The 18,786-nt window shown below is 39.2% G+C and overlaps 1 protein-coding gene across 1 annotated transcript in view; it reads right to left on the minus strand.

The window, feature by feature from the left end:
• Positions 1-7,421: 7,421 nt before the first annotated feature.
• Positions 7,422-18,786, minus strand: part of UBA6 (ubiquitin like modifier activating enzyme 6) — a 29,136-nt gene continuing 17,771 nt past the window's right edge. Inside the window, exons 21-33 of the mRNA XM_053461702.1 lie at positions 18,426-18,515; positions 18,248-18,328; positions 16,861-16,989; positions 16,558-16,609; positions 15,887-15,950; positions 14,782-14,851; positions 13,512-13,583; positions 12,071-12,188; positions 10,899-11,092; positions 10,433-10,560; positions 10,136-10,223; positions 9,737-9,831; positions 7,422-8,283 (exon numbers count right to left, since the gene is read on the minus strand). Of these exons, the coding sequence (XP_053317677.1) occupies positions 8,148-8,283; positions 9,737-9,831; positions 10,136-10,223; positions 10,433-10,560; positions 10,899-11,092; positions 12,071-12,188; positions 13,512-13,583; positions 14,782-14,851; positions 15,887-15,950; positions 16,558-16,609; positions 16,861-16,989; positions 18,248-18,328; positions 18,426-18,515 (1,317 nt within the window). The 3' untranslated portion in view covers positions 7,422-8,147. The remainder of the gene's footprint in view (positions 8,284-9,736; positions 9,832-10,135; positions 10,224-10,432; positions 10,561-10,898; positions 11,093-12,070; positions 12,189-13,511; positions 13,584-14,781; positions 14,852-15,886; positions 15,951-16,557; positions 16,610-16,860; positions 16,990-18,247; positions 18,329-18,425; positions 18,516-18,786) is intronic.

Consider the following 18,786-nt stretch of genomic DNA (forward strand, 5'->3'; position numbering starts at 1 on the left):
GGCATATCTGGAGGTGGAGTGGCAAAAAGGGGGTTAAAAGGCATATCACGGGGCAGAGGGGCATATAGGAGGGTTGAGGCATATCAGGGAGGCAGAGTGGCATATGTCGGGTAAAAGGCATTTCTGGAGGCAGAGTGACATAGGGAGTAAAAGGCATTTCTGGAGGCAGAGTGGCATATAGGGGATTAAAAGGCATATTATGGGGCAGAGTGGCATATAGGAGGGTATAAAGCATATCAGGGAGGCAGAGTGGCATATAGGGGGCATAAGGCTTTTCTAGAGGCAGAGTGCCCCATGATATGCCTTTTAACCCCCTTCATGCCACTCTGCCTCCATGAATGCCTTATACCCACTATATGCCACTCTGAGACATGTAGGGGGTTAAAAGGCATATCATGGGACAATCATAGCTTTTATTAAATATGGAAAAAAATAGTCTACATGAATTAATAAAGAAATAAAAGTTTCTTACCAGAATATCGTGAAGAATAATGTGATCAGTGTTTTGTTCCACTGAATAAAATGGAACTCTTTCATCTAAAAAATGTTCGCAGTAGTAAATGTTTTGATCCCATTATGTGTAATGTATTTCATTTATTAGGGCCTTTTAACACTTTTGCTTTTGGCATTTTAATACAAATAATGAGATAAAAAGAATGGCACATAGTGTGACTCGGGTGTGTATAAGGGGTGCGTGTGGGTATAAGAGCTTCACCGTGAGATAAACTATATGGGGCTTTTTTCCAGGGCTGCTTTTCAGTCCCAGTCCGGCCCTGCTTTACATTCTTAATAATATATGTACTGTCAAGGAATTGTAGATGAACCAGCTGTTGGCAGTGCTTTGAAATGTTTGAGAAATTTGTTGTCATTTCTTTATTCCATTCTGGAGAGCAGTTCTTGGGCGTGACCACATGTCCTCATTTACAAAAGACAATTACATGACTAAGACGTCTATTACTGTGTGCTTCCTGATGCCATTTGACACTGATAGGTAAAGTACACTCACTGGTCACTTTATTAGGTACACCTGTTCAATTACTTGTTAACACAAATAGCTAATCAGCGATTCACATGGCAGCAACTCAATGCATTTATTATTATTATTATTTATTGTTTAATATAGCACAATCAAATTCCGTAGCGCCGTACAACGGGTAGACAGGACATAACAAGTGAGGAGGGCTTACAATCTAGAGGGATTTAGGGTGTATTACACAACAGGTAAATGTGCCGTTGTTAGGGATAGATCAGCCATACTAGTAAAAGTATTGCAGGAGAGGGATTAGGAAAGGTGAGCTAAAGGAATATGGGAGGGCGTTAATGTGCTATGTTGTAAGCATCCTTAAAGAAGTGGGTCTTGAGGGATTCTTTGAAGGAATAAAGGCAGGGGGTGAGACTGATAGGCCAGGGAGGGCATTCCAGAGGATAGGGGCAGCACTTGAGAAATCTTGTAAGTGTGCATGAGAGCTAGAAATCAGAGGAGAGGATAGAAGATCATTGGATGAACGGAGAGACCGGTTAGGAGTGTATTTATAGATGAGTGAGGAGATGTAGGGAGGGGAACCACTGTAAAGGGCTTTGAAAGTAAGAGTGAGGATTTTGACATGAATCCTGAAGCGCACAGGCAGCCAGTGAAGAGAATGACAGAGGGGAGAGGTGTTTAAGGGGGAGAGACGTTTAAGAGGGAGACCAGCTAAGACATGCATTTAGGCATGTATACGTAGTAAAGACAACTTGCTGAAGTTCAATCCAAGCATCAGAATGGGGAAGAAATGAAATTTAAATGACTTTAAAAGTGGCATGGTTGTTGGAGCCCGATGGGCTGGTCTGAGTATTTCAGAAACTGCTGACCTCCAGGGATTTTTCACACACAACCATCTCTATGGTTAACAGAGAAGGGTTTGAAAAAGAGAAAATATCCAGTGAGCGGCAGTTTTGTGGGCGAAAATGCCTTGTTGATGTCAGAGGTCAGAGAATGAGCAGACTGGTTTAACAGTAACTCAAATAACCAAGGTATGCAGAATACCATCTCTGAACGCACAACACGTCGAACCTTGAGGCAGAAGCTCACACCGGGTGCCACTCCTGTCGGCTAAGAACAGGAAACTGAGGCTACAATTTGCACAGACTCACCAAAATTGCACAACGGAAGACTGTAAGAAAGTTGCCTGGTCTGATGAGTCTCGATTCTAGCTGCCATATTCAGATGGCAGGGTAATAATTTGGCGTAAACCACATGAAAGCATGGATCCATCCTGCCTTTTATCAATGGTTCAGGCTGCTGGTGGTGTAATGGTGTGGGAGACATTTTCTTTGGGCCACTTAGTACGAATTGAGGATGGTTTAAATGCGACAGCCTACCTGAGTATTGTTGCTCACCATGTCCATCCCTTTATGACCACAGTGTACTTATCTTCTGATGGCTACTTCCAGCAGGATAATGTACCATGTTACAAAAATCAAATAATCTCAATCTGGTTTCTTGAACTTGACAATGAGTTCACTGTACTCAAATGGCCCCCACAGTCACCAGATCTCAATCCAAAAGAGCACCTTTGGGATTTAGTGGAACGGGAGATTCACATCATGGATGTGCAGCTGACAAAACTGCAGCAACTGCGTGATGCCATCATGTCCATATGGACCAAAATCTCTGAGGAATGTTTCCATCACCTTGTAGAAAGTATGCCAGGAAGAATGAAGGCAGTTCTGAAGGCAAACGGGGGTCCAACCCAGTACTAGCAACATGTACCTAATAAACTGGCCAGTGAGTGCATATTTCAATAGGAACTTGGAATCTTGGTTTAAATGTCTGAAATGTTATTGTAAATAGTAATATTAATTTCTGCAAATGCTATTTAAGAATAGCTGCAGACTACATCGTTGGAACAGTTGTGAAAATAACAAAGCAGGCATTAGTGGGGCACATCACTGCCATGTATAGCAAGGATGACGGCACATAACAGTAATGCTCATCTATTGTCACCTCCACAATGTGCCCTAAGGCTAGTGAGTCAGTAAGCTGAAAACAAAGTCATGACACACTCTGACTAGGGAGATTGTAAATAGGGCTTTTATACAATTAAAATGTAAATAGCTAGCTCATTGTTCACATCATTCTGAAATTTGGTGAGTTGTATAGCGATAGATACATTCATGATTTCATTATTTTTTTATTTTTTATTTATTAGAGACACATAACCGAGATAAACACAAAATACAGTTTTTAAATTATGATTTTATGTATGGAAGGAAAAAGCTATTCAACCCTAGCTGACCCTATATAAAAAAAGTAATTGCCCCCTTAGTTACTAAATCAGCCAATTAACTAAATGTAATTGATAGTTGGGTTCAATTTCACTAGACACATCCAGGCATAATAACCACCATCCCTGAGGAATCTGAACATTAATGAAATAGAACCTGTCTTGCAAAGTGAAGTCTTAAAGAGCAACATTATGAAACGATCTAAAGAACTTCAAGAACAAATGAGAAACAAAGTCACTGACATCTATCAGTCTGGAAAGGGTTACAAAGACATTTGTCAGGAACCACAGGGATTAGAAGCTGAAACACTGTGGATTCTAGGCAAATCACTTATCCACTACTCCACCAGGCGGATCGCCTCCTTAGACCATGTTGTTCCTGCATGCTCCTGACACACCTGCCTCTCGTTAGGCTAATTAGGGCTCAATATAAACCAGGCATCACCCTAGACTCAGTGCTAGAGTATTGTGTTCCTGCTACTGCTTTGCTGCACCGGATCTGTTTCCTGTGTAGGACCTTGGCTACGTTCTCGATCCTGACTTGTGTACCAGACCCCGGCACGTCCCAGACTTACCTACACTCCCAGCCGTGTGCCCTGCCAGCGGTCTTCCCAGCCGTGTGCCCTGCCAGCGGGCTTCCCAGCCGTGTGCCCTGCCAGCGGGCTTCCCAGCTGTGCTCCAACCTCTTGCCTTGGCAGTGCGCTTCCAGTTTCCTGCCTGTACTGAGCCCCAAGTTCATATCCTGCTTGTGCTCAGAACACCTTTAGATGGTGCCCAAGGGAAAGACTAAGGCTAAAGTGGAGGGCAGCCCTGCACTGGATACAGTGTCCTTACAGCATTTCTAAGGCTCTGGGACTCCAGTGAACCACAATGAGAGCCATTATCTACAAATGAAGAACAGTGGGGAATCTTCCCAGGGGTGGTTAGCCTACCAAAATTCCTCCAAGAGTGAATTGACAACTCATCCAAGTCACAAAAGAACCCAGACTAACATATAAAGAACCTCGCTTGCCTCAGTTAAGGTCAGTGTTCATGATCCCACAACAAGAAAGAGACTGCAATAATTGCATCCATGGGAGAGTTGCAAAGCGAAAAACAAAAAAAACAAACATCTTGATGACCCCCAATATTCTGTGGACCAATGAGTCAAAAGTGGAACTTTTTTTTGGAAGACATGGTCCCTTACATCTAGTGTAAAGCTAACAAAGTATTCCATAATAGGATCATACGCACAGTGGTGGTAGTGTGATGGTCTGGGGCTGCTTTGTGACTTGCCATAACTATGCATTCTGCTCTCTACCAAAAAAATCATGAAGGATAATGTCCAGCAATCAGTTCATGTGCATTTGGCTGATGCAGCAAGACAATGTAAACAAGGAAGTCCACCCAAATGGCTCAAAAAGAGAGGTTTTGGAGTGGCCTAGTCAAAGTCCTAAATTTAATCCGATTGAGATGCTGTGGCATGACTTTAGAAGGGCAGTTCATGCTCAAAAATCCATTGTGGATGAATGAAAAGACTCAATGCCAATTATTGTAGACATTTGATTACAGTTGGGGCTAACAAGGGCGGCACAACCAATTACTTTTCACATGAGTGATATAGGTTTTGACTAACTCTTTAATAAATGAAGCGACCATTTAAAAGCTGCATTTAGTGTTTACTCACATTGTCTTTGTCTTATATTAAAATTAGTTTAATGATCTGAAAAAATCAGAAAGGAGCAACTACTCTTTCATAGCACTGTAGTTAGAACTTAAAGTTCAGATAAACATGTACTTCCTTAATGCCTATGTCTTTCTCAGTATTCTAGAATCATCTGGAAATGAGATCAGGTATTGCACTGGAGTGAAATTACCTCATGACAGAAGGAAAACACATATAGAAATGTCTTTTTAACCATTTCTTCTATTACATATAATGCCCCAAGTGCATTATTCTTCTACATCATGGTGAGAGTCTCTATATGGAACCTAAAATTGGAATATCTGCCATCACAGGTAAGGTTTTCACCTGCAAGAGCCAACTTTCCCTTTTGGTTGAGCCTCCGGGTAATCAATGACTGCCCGTACTATGTAAATGGTCCCTGGCCAGCAGTAGAACCAATAAGGCAATGCTAGTAATGTAGCCAAAGAAGCAGGAAAAGTTATAGCCAAAAAGCCAAGTTGAGATCAAAAATAGGAACAGCGACGATCAAAGCAGGGAAGTGAAACAGAAGTGAAACCATACAAAGCAAAATAATGGGACTCACAAGAACCGAAACCTATTTTTTTTATTTAATACATATTAAAAACCTAATCAAAAATAAAGAACACGACAATGTGAAAATGTGCAAATTACAGAGTGCACGATCTGTTGAGCAGTCCCACTCATGTCTTTAATATAATATAATAATAATCAATAATAATAATATTCAATAATATTTTTTCAATAATATATTGTCAATAATGTTTTTTTAGTCACTCATTTGGAAATTGGGGGTTTGTATGTCCACTGGCCACCTTATTTCAGTTTATTTTTTGTATATACCAGCAGGCACCTTAGCTGTGAACACATTAGTCAGTGTAGAAATTCCACACTCAATACAGTCATCGTCAGGTATTATGCTTGCTGCTAGTAAGTATTTTTACTGTATAATAAGTGTACTTTTATTAATTTCATCTTCTATTTCCCACATTTTCACATTGTCTTTTTCATTACTTTGAATTAGGTTCTTCATATGCATTAAGTTAAAGTTATGCTATTTAGTCCCTGATTATCAATATTTGATTTGTGTGGCTTTTTCTCACTCTTTGATTTACCTCTCTTACATTTTTTCATGTAGGCTCTTTTTTCTTTTTCTTTTGCAAATGAAACTGTAAACTGTTGCCAAGGTTAAAAAAAAATGTAGCACCCGGTGACACAGAGACCCAATATGAACAAGGATCTAGGGGAACCAATCAAGGATGACTATAGTCATGGCTAAAGTCATGACTGAACTGGCAAAATGGACCAATGAGGAATCAACTCGGATGCTCTGTTTTGTCCCCTACCGAACATTGGTGGAAATGGCATCGATGTTCACTTCAGCAGTGTTAGGAGGCAATTGGTTTCTGCTCCCATTTGCACATGCAGCTAGGCCTTCAAGGGGAGTTGAAGGGCTGAAAAGGTAAGTTCCTTAAACAACTATGTTTATGTGTACATTAACAAAAAGCTGCCAGATTTCATTTAAGGCATCTGATCAGGTTAAATCTGAATTAAACATTCTGCTGCTGTCCATGGTGGTTTGGCCCAGCATTGTTCCTTATAAACCTGGCTTACTCGGTTACTCTCCCACAGCAAGTTAACAACGTGCAGCACTAGATAGATCCTTGCATGCTGGCCTTACATAAAAGGGAGCGTTACTAGAAGTGGAGCTGTTTATGCACTATTGACCATTTCAAATATATATACATATCCAATAAGTACTCCATACAAACAGAAAAATATGAACTGCACTTTTATTTTAAATATCTACTCTTCATTAGACTGTATACCAAAAAGGCAGTTTTTCACCTAAAATATTACATCTTCAAAATACTTTATAACTATAGGCATCAGTTTAAACAGCCTTGCTTGCATATGGCATTTAAAGCTCCTGAGTGTAATGAAAAGCAAAAAAAAAAAAAAAAACCAAAACCAGAAAAACAATTGCTGATTTGATAACGTGGCTCATATTTGTACCCCTGTCGAACCTCTGGACTATTCCAGTAGTGAATGGGTTTATTAAATTCAAGTCTTAGATACAATATTAATAAAGCACAGACCCGAAACCAGTAGTTAAACAAAGGCTGGGTATACTAGACAAAAAAGTACAGTTATGGAATTTCTTAGTTATTTTGTCTCTTGGTTCTATCCAGTTGCTGCAAGGTTGCATTGGCAGAATTGTTTAGAGCATCCCAGCCTTTATAGAGATGTCCCATCACCCAAAAACTAATTCTCCCTGAGATCACATATTATTGAATGTGTATAATTGAAATGATTTGTATCCGTGTCTATAAGCCCTGTGATCTCAAACGACATTAAAAAAAACCCAGATACTGGAGAAGTGTGATTTTTATAGCTGCAGGTATCTATTCCCACAAGGTGATATTGCGTATACGTAAAATTCGCATATAGGCACACGTATACAGGGCATCTGTGTGTAAGTGCAACCAGGCTTTAATAAAGCATTACAGAATCCTTGGGTCAAATTCAAAGGTATTTATGCCAATTTTTTTTTCAAGGGATTTTTTTTTTATTCTGCAGAATGTGTCAACGTCACACACTGTGGCTATCTTTAAGGATGAATTTGGGTGCAGAGAGTTGTGGAGCAGTTGGCTAAAGCATGCCATTGGCTGCTATGGAAACTGTACCAATGTTATCACTTTGTTCCACAATTGCTGTTTATACATAACCTTTACTGCTTCTGCTTAGCCATGATCTGCACCAAAGGTAGATATACTATAAACACTGGAAAACATATGTAGCTACAAAAACATAAATATTTATACTATGCACACAGAGCTTCTTGGGACATAATTTCAACATACTTCTACCGCAAGGCACAGATTATTGTATATAGACAATATTCTTGCAGACGCAACAAACTGAACATCAAAAATCTTCTTGGTCCTCGCCCTGCATTCTCTTTTCTTGACTATTTTGAGTTGTAGCATAAACTATATTGCATCCCAAATAGCTCCATAACTAGGTATCCTGGTAAACAAATAAGGTCAGCACTAGGGACACTATAAACCCGGTTTTCTGTTATGCAAAACATTAGTGCAATTCACTACTTTCATGTTTTCCTCTTAATTAAGGCTTCACCGAGCTGTGACATCTAATATCGACACAGACACACTGGGTTAACACTGGTGAGGCTGTTAATTGTTCTGCTGTCTGAAGTAGTATCTCACAGGAGGCCCTGGTAAGTCTTCAGCTTCATCTGCTTCTGGTGCGAAAGACACAGTCAGGTCTACGTATGTTTTGCCTGCTCCAGGTTTCACAAGTTTGTGCATTCTGTATGAAGAAGAACAGAGGAGGAGACAATTAAACATAATCAGCATTGCCTAATATTCTACATATGCTTAATCTTAATTGAGGGCTACCATTGGAGGGACACGACCACAAAACAAAAATGTTTGTGAATCTAAATGTTTCACAGTGATCTATAATAATAAACCCCTCTACACTTCCTCTATGCTAAAAGTTTTATTTTTTATGGGTTTGCTTCTATAGAGGGTTTCCAAAGCCATAAACTGACATGAGCACGCTCAGTAAATAGACTTTGTATTCTGAAAATCTAAAGTGGAGAAATTTGTAGAGAAACCAAGTGAATATGAAACCTCTTTAGAATCAGGGCTGTTTCACACCACAGGGTAGCGACGTGGCCAGAGCTGTAATGCACACATTCAGGTTTTCATCGTGCAGGGACTGATTTACTGGAGCCATGTCTCATGGAGCAATCAGGCAGCAGGGGAATGTTGTGGCTGGTCCCCATACTTGTCAGGGGACCCAAGCAACAAAGAGCTTCCTTCCCTGAAGCTGCCTGTGGCAGCTGGAACACGATCACCGGATCAAGGGCTTGGGGAGGGGGTCGAGGTGGCTGTGGTGGTCTGCTGCAGCAGTGCCCCCCCTGATCACCACAATTGTGGTGACGTGAGGGCATTTTTTTTCCATGACGTACCAGGTACATAACAGAACCAATGAGCCCACTTGGGCATGATGTACGTAGTACGTCACTGGACGTGAAGGGGTTAAAGAACACGCATATTAATAGTGCATACTTTGATTACATTCTTCTAAAGCTGGAAAAAAAACCCAGTTGTAGCCATGCTACAAAAACTTCCTTGCTTCTCCATGAGCCAATTAAATAAATTAGCGTATGTCCAGTCACTGATTGACAGCTTAAGCAGCCAATCAGTGGTAGGAAAGTTCTCCCATTGAAATGGGAAGACTTTACACATGCACACTAAGGTCTAAACATTGGCCAAATGCATCTCTTGCAGGGACCCTGCACCCTGCACCTATCATGCATTAAAGCGCATATGATGCCTGGAGTGTCTCTCTAAGGGCAATTTGACCTAGGGCCAGCTCAGCCACTTCTTGAGGAGAAGATCACTGGGGCTGGACCTTCCTAATGCATAATAATATCAGGGAGGTGAAATGAATAAACTCCACTTTACTTTCTAGAACTGTGGCATAATAGCACTCTAGAACAGTGGTTCCCGACTTATCAAGGCACACTATTGGTCCATATTGTTTAATAAAACAGATGGTGGTAATGACTTAATCCTGCACTGTTATTGTGCCATGAGGACTGGGTTTGAAACCAATGCTTTCAAACTACATACACAAATGTACATACATTTCACTATTCCTTGTATACCCAAACAAAACATGTATAATAGTTCCAATAATGCTATTTTTTAAAGCAAGAAGAATGCATGAATAGCAAATGCAAGGAACTTACGTAAGTTTTAATCTTTTTGCATGCCCAGGCATTACAGGAACATAAAGCATTTTCACTCCTTGTACCACCATTGTTGGCTCTATTCCATACTGTTCCTATTAAAAGAAAACATTAATTACGGAGACATTCTTGCAGACAAGAAGAAATCAGGAACGCCTTATGATTAGCTCATAAAGGGACACCACAGACTCCATTATTGAATTTTCTTAATGCACATTGGAGTGCATCTTGTACGGAAGTTAGCACATACATGGCGACAACCAGCATTATCGGCAAATTATCATCCATTAGTTTTAGTATACCAACTTTCCTTAAAGAAAGTGTCTACATAAAGTGATAAGTGTCACCCAGAGATAACAACCATAATAATTCTAGTAAAATATACAATAAAATTCTTACTTTGACAGCATTAATAAAATCTAGAAGTGTAAAGTCCTCCTTGCCATATATTGTCCACCTGTCCCAGATGGTAAATGAAATGTCATTTCTGTAAAAACAGAGTAAAACACAACAGCCTTTAAAAGAGTTACTACTTTCTGTGATTTTCAACAGGGTCATCTAACAATGCATCACCGAGAACTCCCTCCCACAAACTGGACAAGATCAGGAATGTATAACGCCCCAGTGTGTTGTCATAAATTAAACTGATAAATTGTGCACAGAAAAATAGTTTTAGCGCAGGAGGTCATGCCCTACCTTATTTGTGTTCTTCTGACTTCAGCAGCCTCGGTGAATACAATGATTGGAATGGCTAGATTGAAAAAGCAGTTCTTGTAGGCTTCAAAAGGATAGCCTCCTATGACCTTTAACAACTCCAGTGCAACCTGGGAATTTAGAGGGGTTATAGGACATGTGTAAAATACATTCACTATCCAAAAGAGGAAGCCCAATCTCATAATTTTAACAATCTGCTTCTGTGTGTGAGGCTTTTTAATCTACCAAACACTCATAGCAAATACAGTGGTGGGGACCCACATTTCTAGAAATTGCTCAACCCTCCCACCGGTTGTGTTCCAAGTTCCTTAGCAGGTCTAAAAATTTTGGGGGGAAAAAAAAACTACCTCAGATGATCGACAACACAAGACATATTACACCGTGTGTCATGATTTAATCAACAAAAAGTTGATCTTTTATTTTATGAATGAAGCTTCTAACTACTAACCAGTCCAGACACTGCAGCAGTGGCTGTCGCTATAGCAGGAATGATTTTCCCAGCAATGCGCTTGGTCTTTAGTCTGTCAGCAGGCTCAATGTTGTACATTTTGGCTCTCAGGTTGGATGCTGCTGTAATGAAATTGATGTGCTCATTGCTGTCATCGTCCTTTTCAAATGAGAGTGGCTTCACTTGAAGGTCACCTACCAACAGAGAAACATTTCAACAAAAACACCCCTTGATGTGGATACTAAGATCATAAATGCAAAGTAATGCATCTAGGGCATAAAAACCCAAGGGCAGAGTATAGAATATTTGATACTGTCCTAACCTCAACGTGTGAGGAAAGGGATTTAGGGGTAATTATTTCTGAGGATTTAAAGGTAGGCAGACAATACAGTAGATCAGCAGGAAATGCTAGCAGAATGCTTTGTTGTATAGGGAGAGGTATTAGCAGTAGGAAGAGGGAAGTGCTCATGCCGTTGTACAGATCACTGGTGAGACCTCACTTGGAGTATTGTGTACAGTACTGGAGACCGTATCTCCAGAAGTATATAGATACTTTGGAAAGAGTTCAGAGAAGGGCTACTAAAATGGTTCACGGATTACATGATGAAATTTACCAGGAAAGGTTAAATGATCTTAACATGTATGGGTTGGAAGAAAGACATAATGGTGGGCAATATGATAGAAACATTTAAATACTTAAAGTGAGTCAACATGATAAAGGAAGAGAGTTTATTTAAAAGGAGAAATACTACCACAACAAGAGGACATAGTCTTAAATTAGAGGGGCAAAGGTTTAGAAGTAATATCAGGAAACTAGTTTAGGCAAGCATGGGATAAACTAGTTTCCTGATATTACTTCTAAACCTTTGCCCCTCTAATTTAAGCTATCCTAGGCCAGGGACTAAGTTGAGCAGACCGGATGAGCCATATGGTTCTTATCTGCCGGCACATTCTATGTTTCTATGCTCCTCAAGGGAGTGCTAAATATATGACTTATAATAAATGATAAGTATTTATTAATCAAATTGGGTCAACCACTTTGGGTAGTAGAAGAGTCGAATGACATACATTCCAAAAATGCGCACACACACACACCTAACCACATTCTTTGCTGTGAATGGGAAAAACTATACATCAAAAGTCTGTAAAGGAATGCTTCTGGAGGATCTTACATTTAGTGGCCTGGCCGGCTGATATGACATTTCCCAGTTGAATAAGTGCTATTCGCTCATCCTCGCTGCTCACTGTGATTTGATCAGGTTTTTCCACAGTCTCATCCGTTTCAACAATCTACAACAAGGCAGTTAAAGATCTTTAGAACTGTGTAGACCATTTAATTCACAATATAACTTTTAATTCATATCATACCTCCCAATACATGATAAGTTAGTACAGATAAAAATAATTTCTGTCTTCTTAATCCATAACATATTTAACGGCATAGTACAAGAGGTCAACAATACAATAGCAAGATATTTAACCCCTTCGCGACCACAGACGTACCTGAAAATTTATGTGGACATGGTACAAGCGGTTCCATGACGTACCAGGTACGTCATCCAAAACGAATGCCCCCACGTCGCCACAATTATGGTGATCGCGGGGGCACTGCTGCTACCAGCGATTGCGTTATTTATAATAATTATTATTTCAAAAGAAAGTCCTACTTGTGCTGAAAGAAACCCCAATATATATTGTGTGGGGGTGCACTAAATGAGTTAGTGGGCAATCAGAGTTAAATAAAAAGTCATAGCAAAAGCACAAAAACTGCTCTGGTCCTTTAGTGAAACATGGTAAAAACAAATACGGCCCTGAATAAAAATGTATTTTAGAAAATACATTATGCAACGTATAAGGCTTAGACTCCTTTCATTAATGTAATACCCACATTGTTATCTAATTTATGAGATTCCCTCGTTCTCTTCTGGGAAGTAGGCTGTGTTCTTTACCCTGTCCAAGATTGAAAATGCAAAAGCAAACAAAGGTAAATAAAACCTTACCTTTAGCTTGTTTTATACATTTGAAATCAGGTGAGTCAATCTCTATATATTTTTCTCTATGCTAAAATGCAGGCCGCTTGGTAAACACAGTAAATGATGGATTTTATTGGATGGATTTTTCTATGGACGACTTTTAATAACTATCAGATGCTTCTAGATCTAAGACTAAATATAGAAGAGCAGAATGACAGTTTTATTACCTGTTATTGAAAAGATGTTTTTTCCAAGAACATAAAAAACATTTTGAATATTTATTTTCACTGCCAAAAATAATAAAGAAGTATCTGAAAGAAAACGTACTTGTGTGGTGTTTTCAGAATTGTTACACAAACCACAAACCCTATTGGAAACTTAACAGAATGCAGGCTCTCAAAGTAAGTTTGTTGTGTACGTTATCGGCAACAGTGCCAGTATGAAGGTTCTTAGGTTGGCAAGACAGTGAATTTGTTCAGGGGTCATTTACATGCCAAATGTCTAAGCACAAACACTACAGACAAACATTACATTAATAATAAAAACCATCAACTAGTTAATACTATAAGGAACTTGTTGGTGTAAGAGCCTTAAAAAGCAAGGCAGCATAACAGTATAGTTAACAAACATAAAAACGTACTTTGCTGGATGGTGCAAAATCCTTCAGGATCATTCTAGATGTTATCTCCATGATGTCATCCTGAGACAAGTCCTGTTAACATAAGCAACGGACAAATGTATGCAGAACTGAAGAGGTACAAACGATCTAGTACACAAAGGGCCTGATTGACAGTGGTGCAGATAGAGGAATTGCTTCGAGCTCCTGGCTTCTGACAGCTCTATACCACTCACCTGTGCCTTGAAGGAGCCTTCTGATCGGGCCCCACAAGGTTGGTAATCATGCTCCCTCACTGTGCACCAAGAAATGACATAATTTCTCTGCGCGCATGAATCAAGAGAGGGAGGACGATTGCCAAGCATTGCAGGAACTGATCGCAACGGAGATGAGGCTAAAAGAAACATACAGGAGAGAAGCGAGGGATGCAGTAATTACGTATATATGTGTGCATGTGTATTTGTGTGTCTGTGTGTGTGTGTGTGTGTGTGTGTGTGTGTGTGTGTGTGTGTGCATATATATAGGGGATGCAGAAAAGAAGCTAGAAAGATGGATGGGATGGACAAATCTAAATGGGAGGCAAGGAAGGTAAAAGAATAAAAGCGAAGAAAATATGTCACTAAGTTACAAGAAAAAGAGAGATTAGGCAAAAAAATGCTAAAGAGTGGGGAAAGAGCAGAAGAGAGAATTAAAAGGGACTGCAAGAGGGAGGAAAACAGAGAAATGGGGAGGAAAATATGCTGCTAAAGGCAGAAAAGCAAGAGAATGGACCCTTCTTGTATAATTGCTCCACAGTCCAACTCTTAAAACTGGCCTTGAGTACATGGCTACCTTTTGTAATGCAATAGGAAGCAAAGTGTGGGCAACTGGACAACATTAAATTAAGGCAGTTGAACCAGCAGATCTTGTTTACAGAGACCATATAAAAAAGTACCTGCAACTTATACAAAAAAGTACCTGCAAGTTATAGAGCATTCAACTTTCTGTTAAAGACGGGGAATACAGACTGCATTCAAATAAAGGTGTTTTTTTTTTTTAAACCCAAACAGCACAATATTTTCAAAATGTTATTTTTAATCTCATACTAGTAATATAACTAATAAAGTTCATTTTTGCGACATGGCCCCTCATGGCACGTATACGGAGGTTTATGATAAACTAGCATCACCACTCCAAACATCACTAAAAGTAGTAATTCTCTGTATTGCATATGCAACACAAACATGGAAGTTTCCTAAGGGACCTGAAACCTTTTTTTGTGATTTCTCTTGTATGATGCACTCCAAGTTCTTACCTTTTCTGTGAAATGAATATTATGAACTTCTGCAAACAACTTGGCCGCACTTTTTATAAAGGCGAAATGCCTAGCAAGGAAAAAAAAAACAACTCTACATTAGGATGCAATTTTTAACACACAAAAAGCAAATACATGTTAATAAAGATTGGGCTAAACGTCTTGCACAAGCTCATTTGTTTGGACTGAGGAAATGCAGATCATGTAACATGAATACATGTGATTTATATTAATCTTTAGATTAGATTGGCCTATTTAAAGTGACACTCCAGCTATCATATGTACTTGATATGGACATGATTGATGTGCCACCTTTAACTTGACCTTTTCCCCCAGTGTAAAGGCATAAAGTGATTCCCCAGAATCTGCCCTATGCATTTTAGCAGCCAAAACAAGAATTAAAAGCAGAGCACGGAAGGGGCGGAACACTGCATCTCCAAAGCTGCAGCTTCTTCTATAAGGTAAGTACATGTATTTATTTATTTACAAGAAAGCATGTTGATGTACTAAACCAGGGGTGTCCAACCTGCGGCCCTCCAGCTGCTGCAGGACTACATATCTCCTATCCTCCTCAGCCAGCCCCCTTAGCTGAAAGAGCATTATGGGAGATGTAGTCCTGCAGTTGGACGCGCCTGCACTAAACTGTCCCTTTTAATATGCTGACCCGAAAACACTAGAACCTGGAACTTGAAATATCCAAACTTGTTATAAAACCTATGTTCTGTGATGAATAATTGCTACCAAATCTAAAACTAAAGGGAGAACAAAAGAGTGACATAGCTCAAAAAAGAAAACTATAAAAAATAAAATAGAATAGAAAAGAAATAAATAGCCCAAAAGATACCAATACACAGACTCATGTTAGCTGCAGTAGTTTTTATCTTTTGAGTAGTTTTTTTTTGTTGCAATTCTTCAACCAAAGTGTAGGGATTGTTTTCTTTACACCTTTCAGCAAATTTTAAACATACTTTAGGTAATACACTCCCTTATAGCTACCTCAAAACTATTAATAGAAAATTCAGCAAATTTTAAAACATAGCTTTAGCGACTCATTCCCCCAGCTACCTCCAAACCAATAATAGCCGACACAGAAAACCATACTTACACAGGGTCCTTTACGTCAAACACTACTGGAATAGGTGGCCGCTTGGGAGACTGCCAGAACAAACCTGGAAAACAATGTGAACAACAACAAAGAATTTGAAGAATACATTAAACGAGGCGGTCGCAAGATAACACATGATTTGTGTCTAATTATAAGAGCGTAAAATAACCAATATAACCAGCTGTTTCTCCTGCGTTTATTGAAACTCATTGATATGCATGTTTTGTGCAGCTCTAAAATATGGCGTACGCAACCTGTGATTGTCACTCCACTTTTCCTATAATCTCCTGCCTTGTACCTCTTCCAAAAGAACCAGTGGTTATTTGTATATTCTACTTTTTTTGATTTATACCTAGTGCTTTCAATGGTGGATCATTTTCAGATAAACCACCATAAATACCCATCTTATGTAATTATTTTATAAATGCTCAGAGCGCTCGTGAGTGAGCTTGCTGCCAACGTGTACAGATTATTTTGATTCTCTGATGATTTTAACCTGAACACCTTAAAAGCAGTAACTGAAACCCAGTAATAATACTGATCTATATTATATGTAATAGCAATGCACGTGAATTTAAATCTCAGTGGTGAATTATAACATGACTTATTATTCTGTTTGGTTACCAACATTTATATAGCTCATCCTCATGTCATACTAAAACTGTACTCACTTCCATCTTTTAATCGTGTATCCAGCGGGAAGGAATGTAATAGTTGCTTCGCCTGGGATTCAACACAGAACAACACTAAATATCAGCAATATGTCACCAAATAGAAGTTATTTTATGATAACATTGATTTTAAGAAAATCATGACTACTAATTATTCGGTAATTAATAATTCACTATACTTGTGAACACATTTCACACCTTGTGACAGAATCATTTCCATAACCCCCTAACCGTAATGGAAAAAAATTGCCCTGCTATTTAATGATATTTTCAGTTGTTGGTGGTAAAATTATATCTACTAACCTTGTGATTGAAATACTTTTCAAACTTTAGTCTTGCAAGTTCTACACAATGGGTCCAGTTCCTAGGTTTTCGGCTCAGGAGTTTTACAACGTGAAAACAGCCTTCTAGACTCTCGTCTGATTTTATCCTCTGGGGGGGAAAAGCCCACAGTGAGCGAAGTAACACATCTTCTGAGAATTGCACACTGCATTGCTATTCTTATATATATATATATATATATATATATAACACATTCATGCAATCACAAATAAAAGCACATCCTTTTGCTACGCGGTAGAATCAAACAGAACAATTTCAAAAATAAAAAAAAGTTCTAATTTTGGACAGTTTTCACTTGACATTTCTACTTGCAATAACTAATAGACTTGTGGATTTGGATTCATACGAATTGCAAATTTACCATTTCCCCCACGAATGGGAAAAAAACAAAGCAAAAAGCTCTGAATTTTCATCTATCATCTGTTGGTCCACATTCACTCACGCTCTCTTGCAGTGTCACTGCTGACCCCTTCCACATCTTACTTTGTCCGCATCTCTGTGGACATAACCCGGCAACTTCCACCAAAATGGCGGGGCTGAGGTGACGTCATCCAATCAGGGAAGAGAATGTCACCGAAAGCGCCAATTAAGGGCAATACGGCTGTGCGTGCGTTGACACTCTCTCATGATCGGTGAAGAGGTTGTCACTGCAATAGCCACCATATTTTCGTCCGATTGGAGGATTGGGGAGAGGAAGTCACTGCAGCGCTGCCATTTTGGGGGAAGCTGCCGGGCTACGTCCATGGAGATGTGGACGAAGAAGATAGATTAAGGATTGAAGAGAGAAGATGAAGATGCGGAAATGGTCAGTAGAAAAGGTAAGAAAACCTTTAGAGAGTGCGAGAGTGAATGAGAGTGTGAGTGTGTGAGAGTGAATGTGGGCACCGGGCAACAAATTGAAAAATGCCACAGAATTTTTTGCTAAATGGGCCAAATGTGCAGGGAACAAAAAACATTGCTCCAAAATGAATGGGCCAAAAAAGGAACTGAAAAATGTTGGCCCATTTGCACATGTCTAGTACCTAATCATTTTAGAAAATTATTTAACTAAACATGAAGACCAAAATGAAAACAGGAATGCGAAAAATGTTACTATTCCCCTTCCTAGAGCAAATAATCACTACATCAAGGATCTTCAACAGAGAAGTTTTTTGTGAGGATGCTACAACTCACCAGATATTTCAAGATGCACCCTGTGTAAGCTGAGCATGCTCTAACGTCATACTTTAGTAATGACCAATCAACCAATAGTTTTTTTTACCAAGGAGGCTGCTAATGAATGGCCATGCGTAGCTATGTTATCCACCAAAACCCTCCAAGCATGCTGTTCACTATGCTCTAGTCATACCTCTAGAACGTCTTCAGGCGATACGTGTGTTTGCCAAAATTTGTTGTAGATGGAAGGTTTATGGGTAAACGAACTCTCAAACTGCAAATAGGATAAAAGAAAAGAAATAAGGGAACAAGGTTAAAAAAAACCTACAATATTGAGTTAATAAATATGTACCAATGCTTGTTTTGTTTACCTTATCTCTTGCCCATTGTATAGTATGCTCAATAGTTGCTGGAAATGACTTCAATGTGCAAAATGGAATTTCCTCATCTGGAGGGTCACGCTACATACAGGCAAAAAAAAAAAAAAAAAAGGTTGTGTATCAAACTGTAATTATTACCGTGTTATTAGAGATATTCTTATTGTTTTGGAAACATACTGTCCGCTTGAAACTACTTTAACCCCTTCAGTCCCAGGGGTTTTTGGTACCTCAAGCCCCGGAACAATTTTGCCATTTTGCGGTATGTTCAGTGATTATTCTCTTTTCCTGTGAATAGTGTACCCATGTAAACTAAATATTGTTTTTTTCAAGGAGAGCGAAAGCTTTCTTTTGA

This window comes from Spea bombifrons, chromosome 1 (assembly GCF_027358695.1).
Source record: "Spea bombifrons isolate aSpeBom1 chromosome 1, aSpeBom1.2.pri, whole genome shotgun sequence".
NCBI classification, from domain to species: Eukaryota; Metazoa; Chordata; class Amphibia; order Anura; family Pelobatidae; genus Spea; species Spea bombifrons.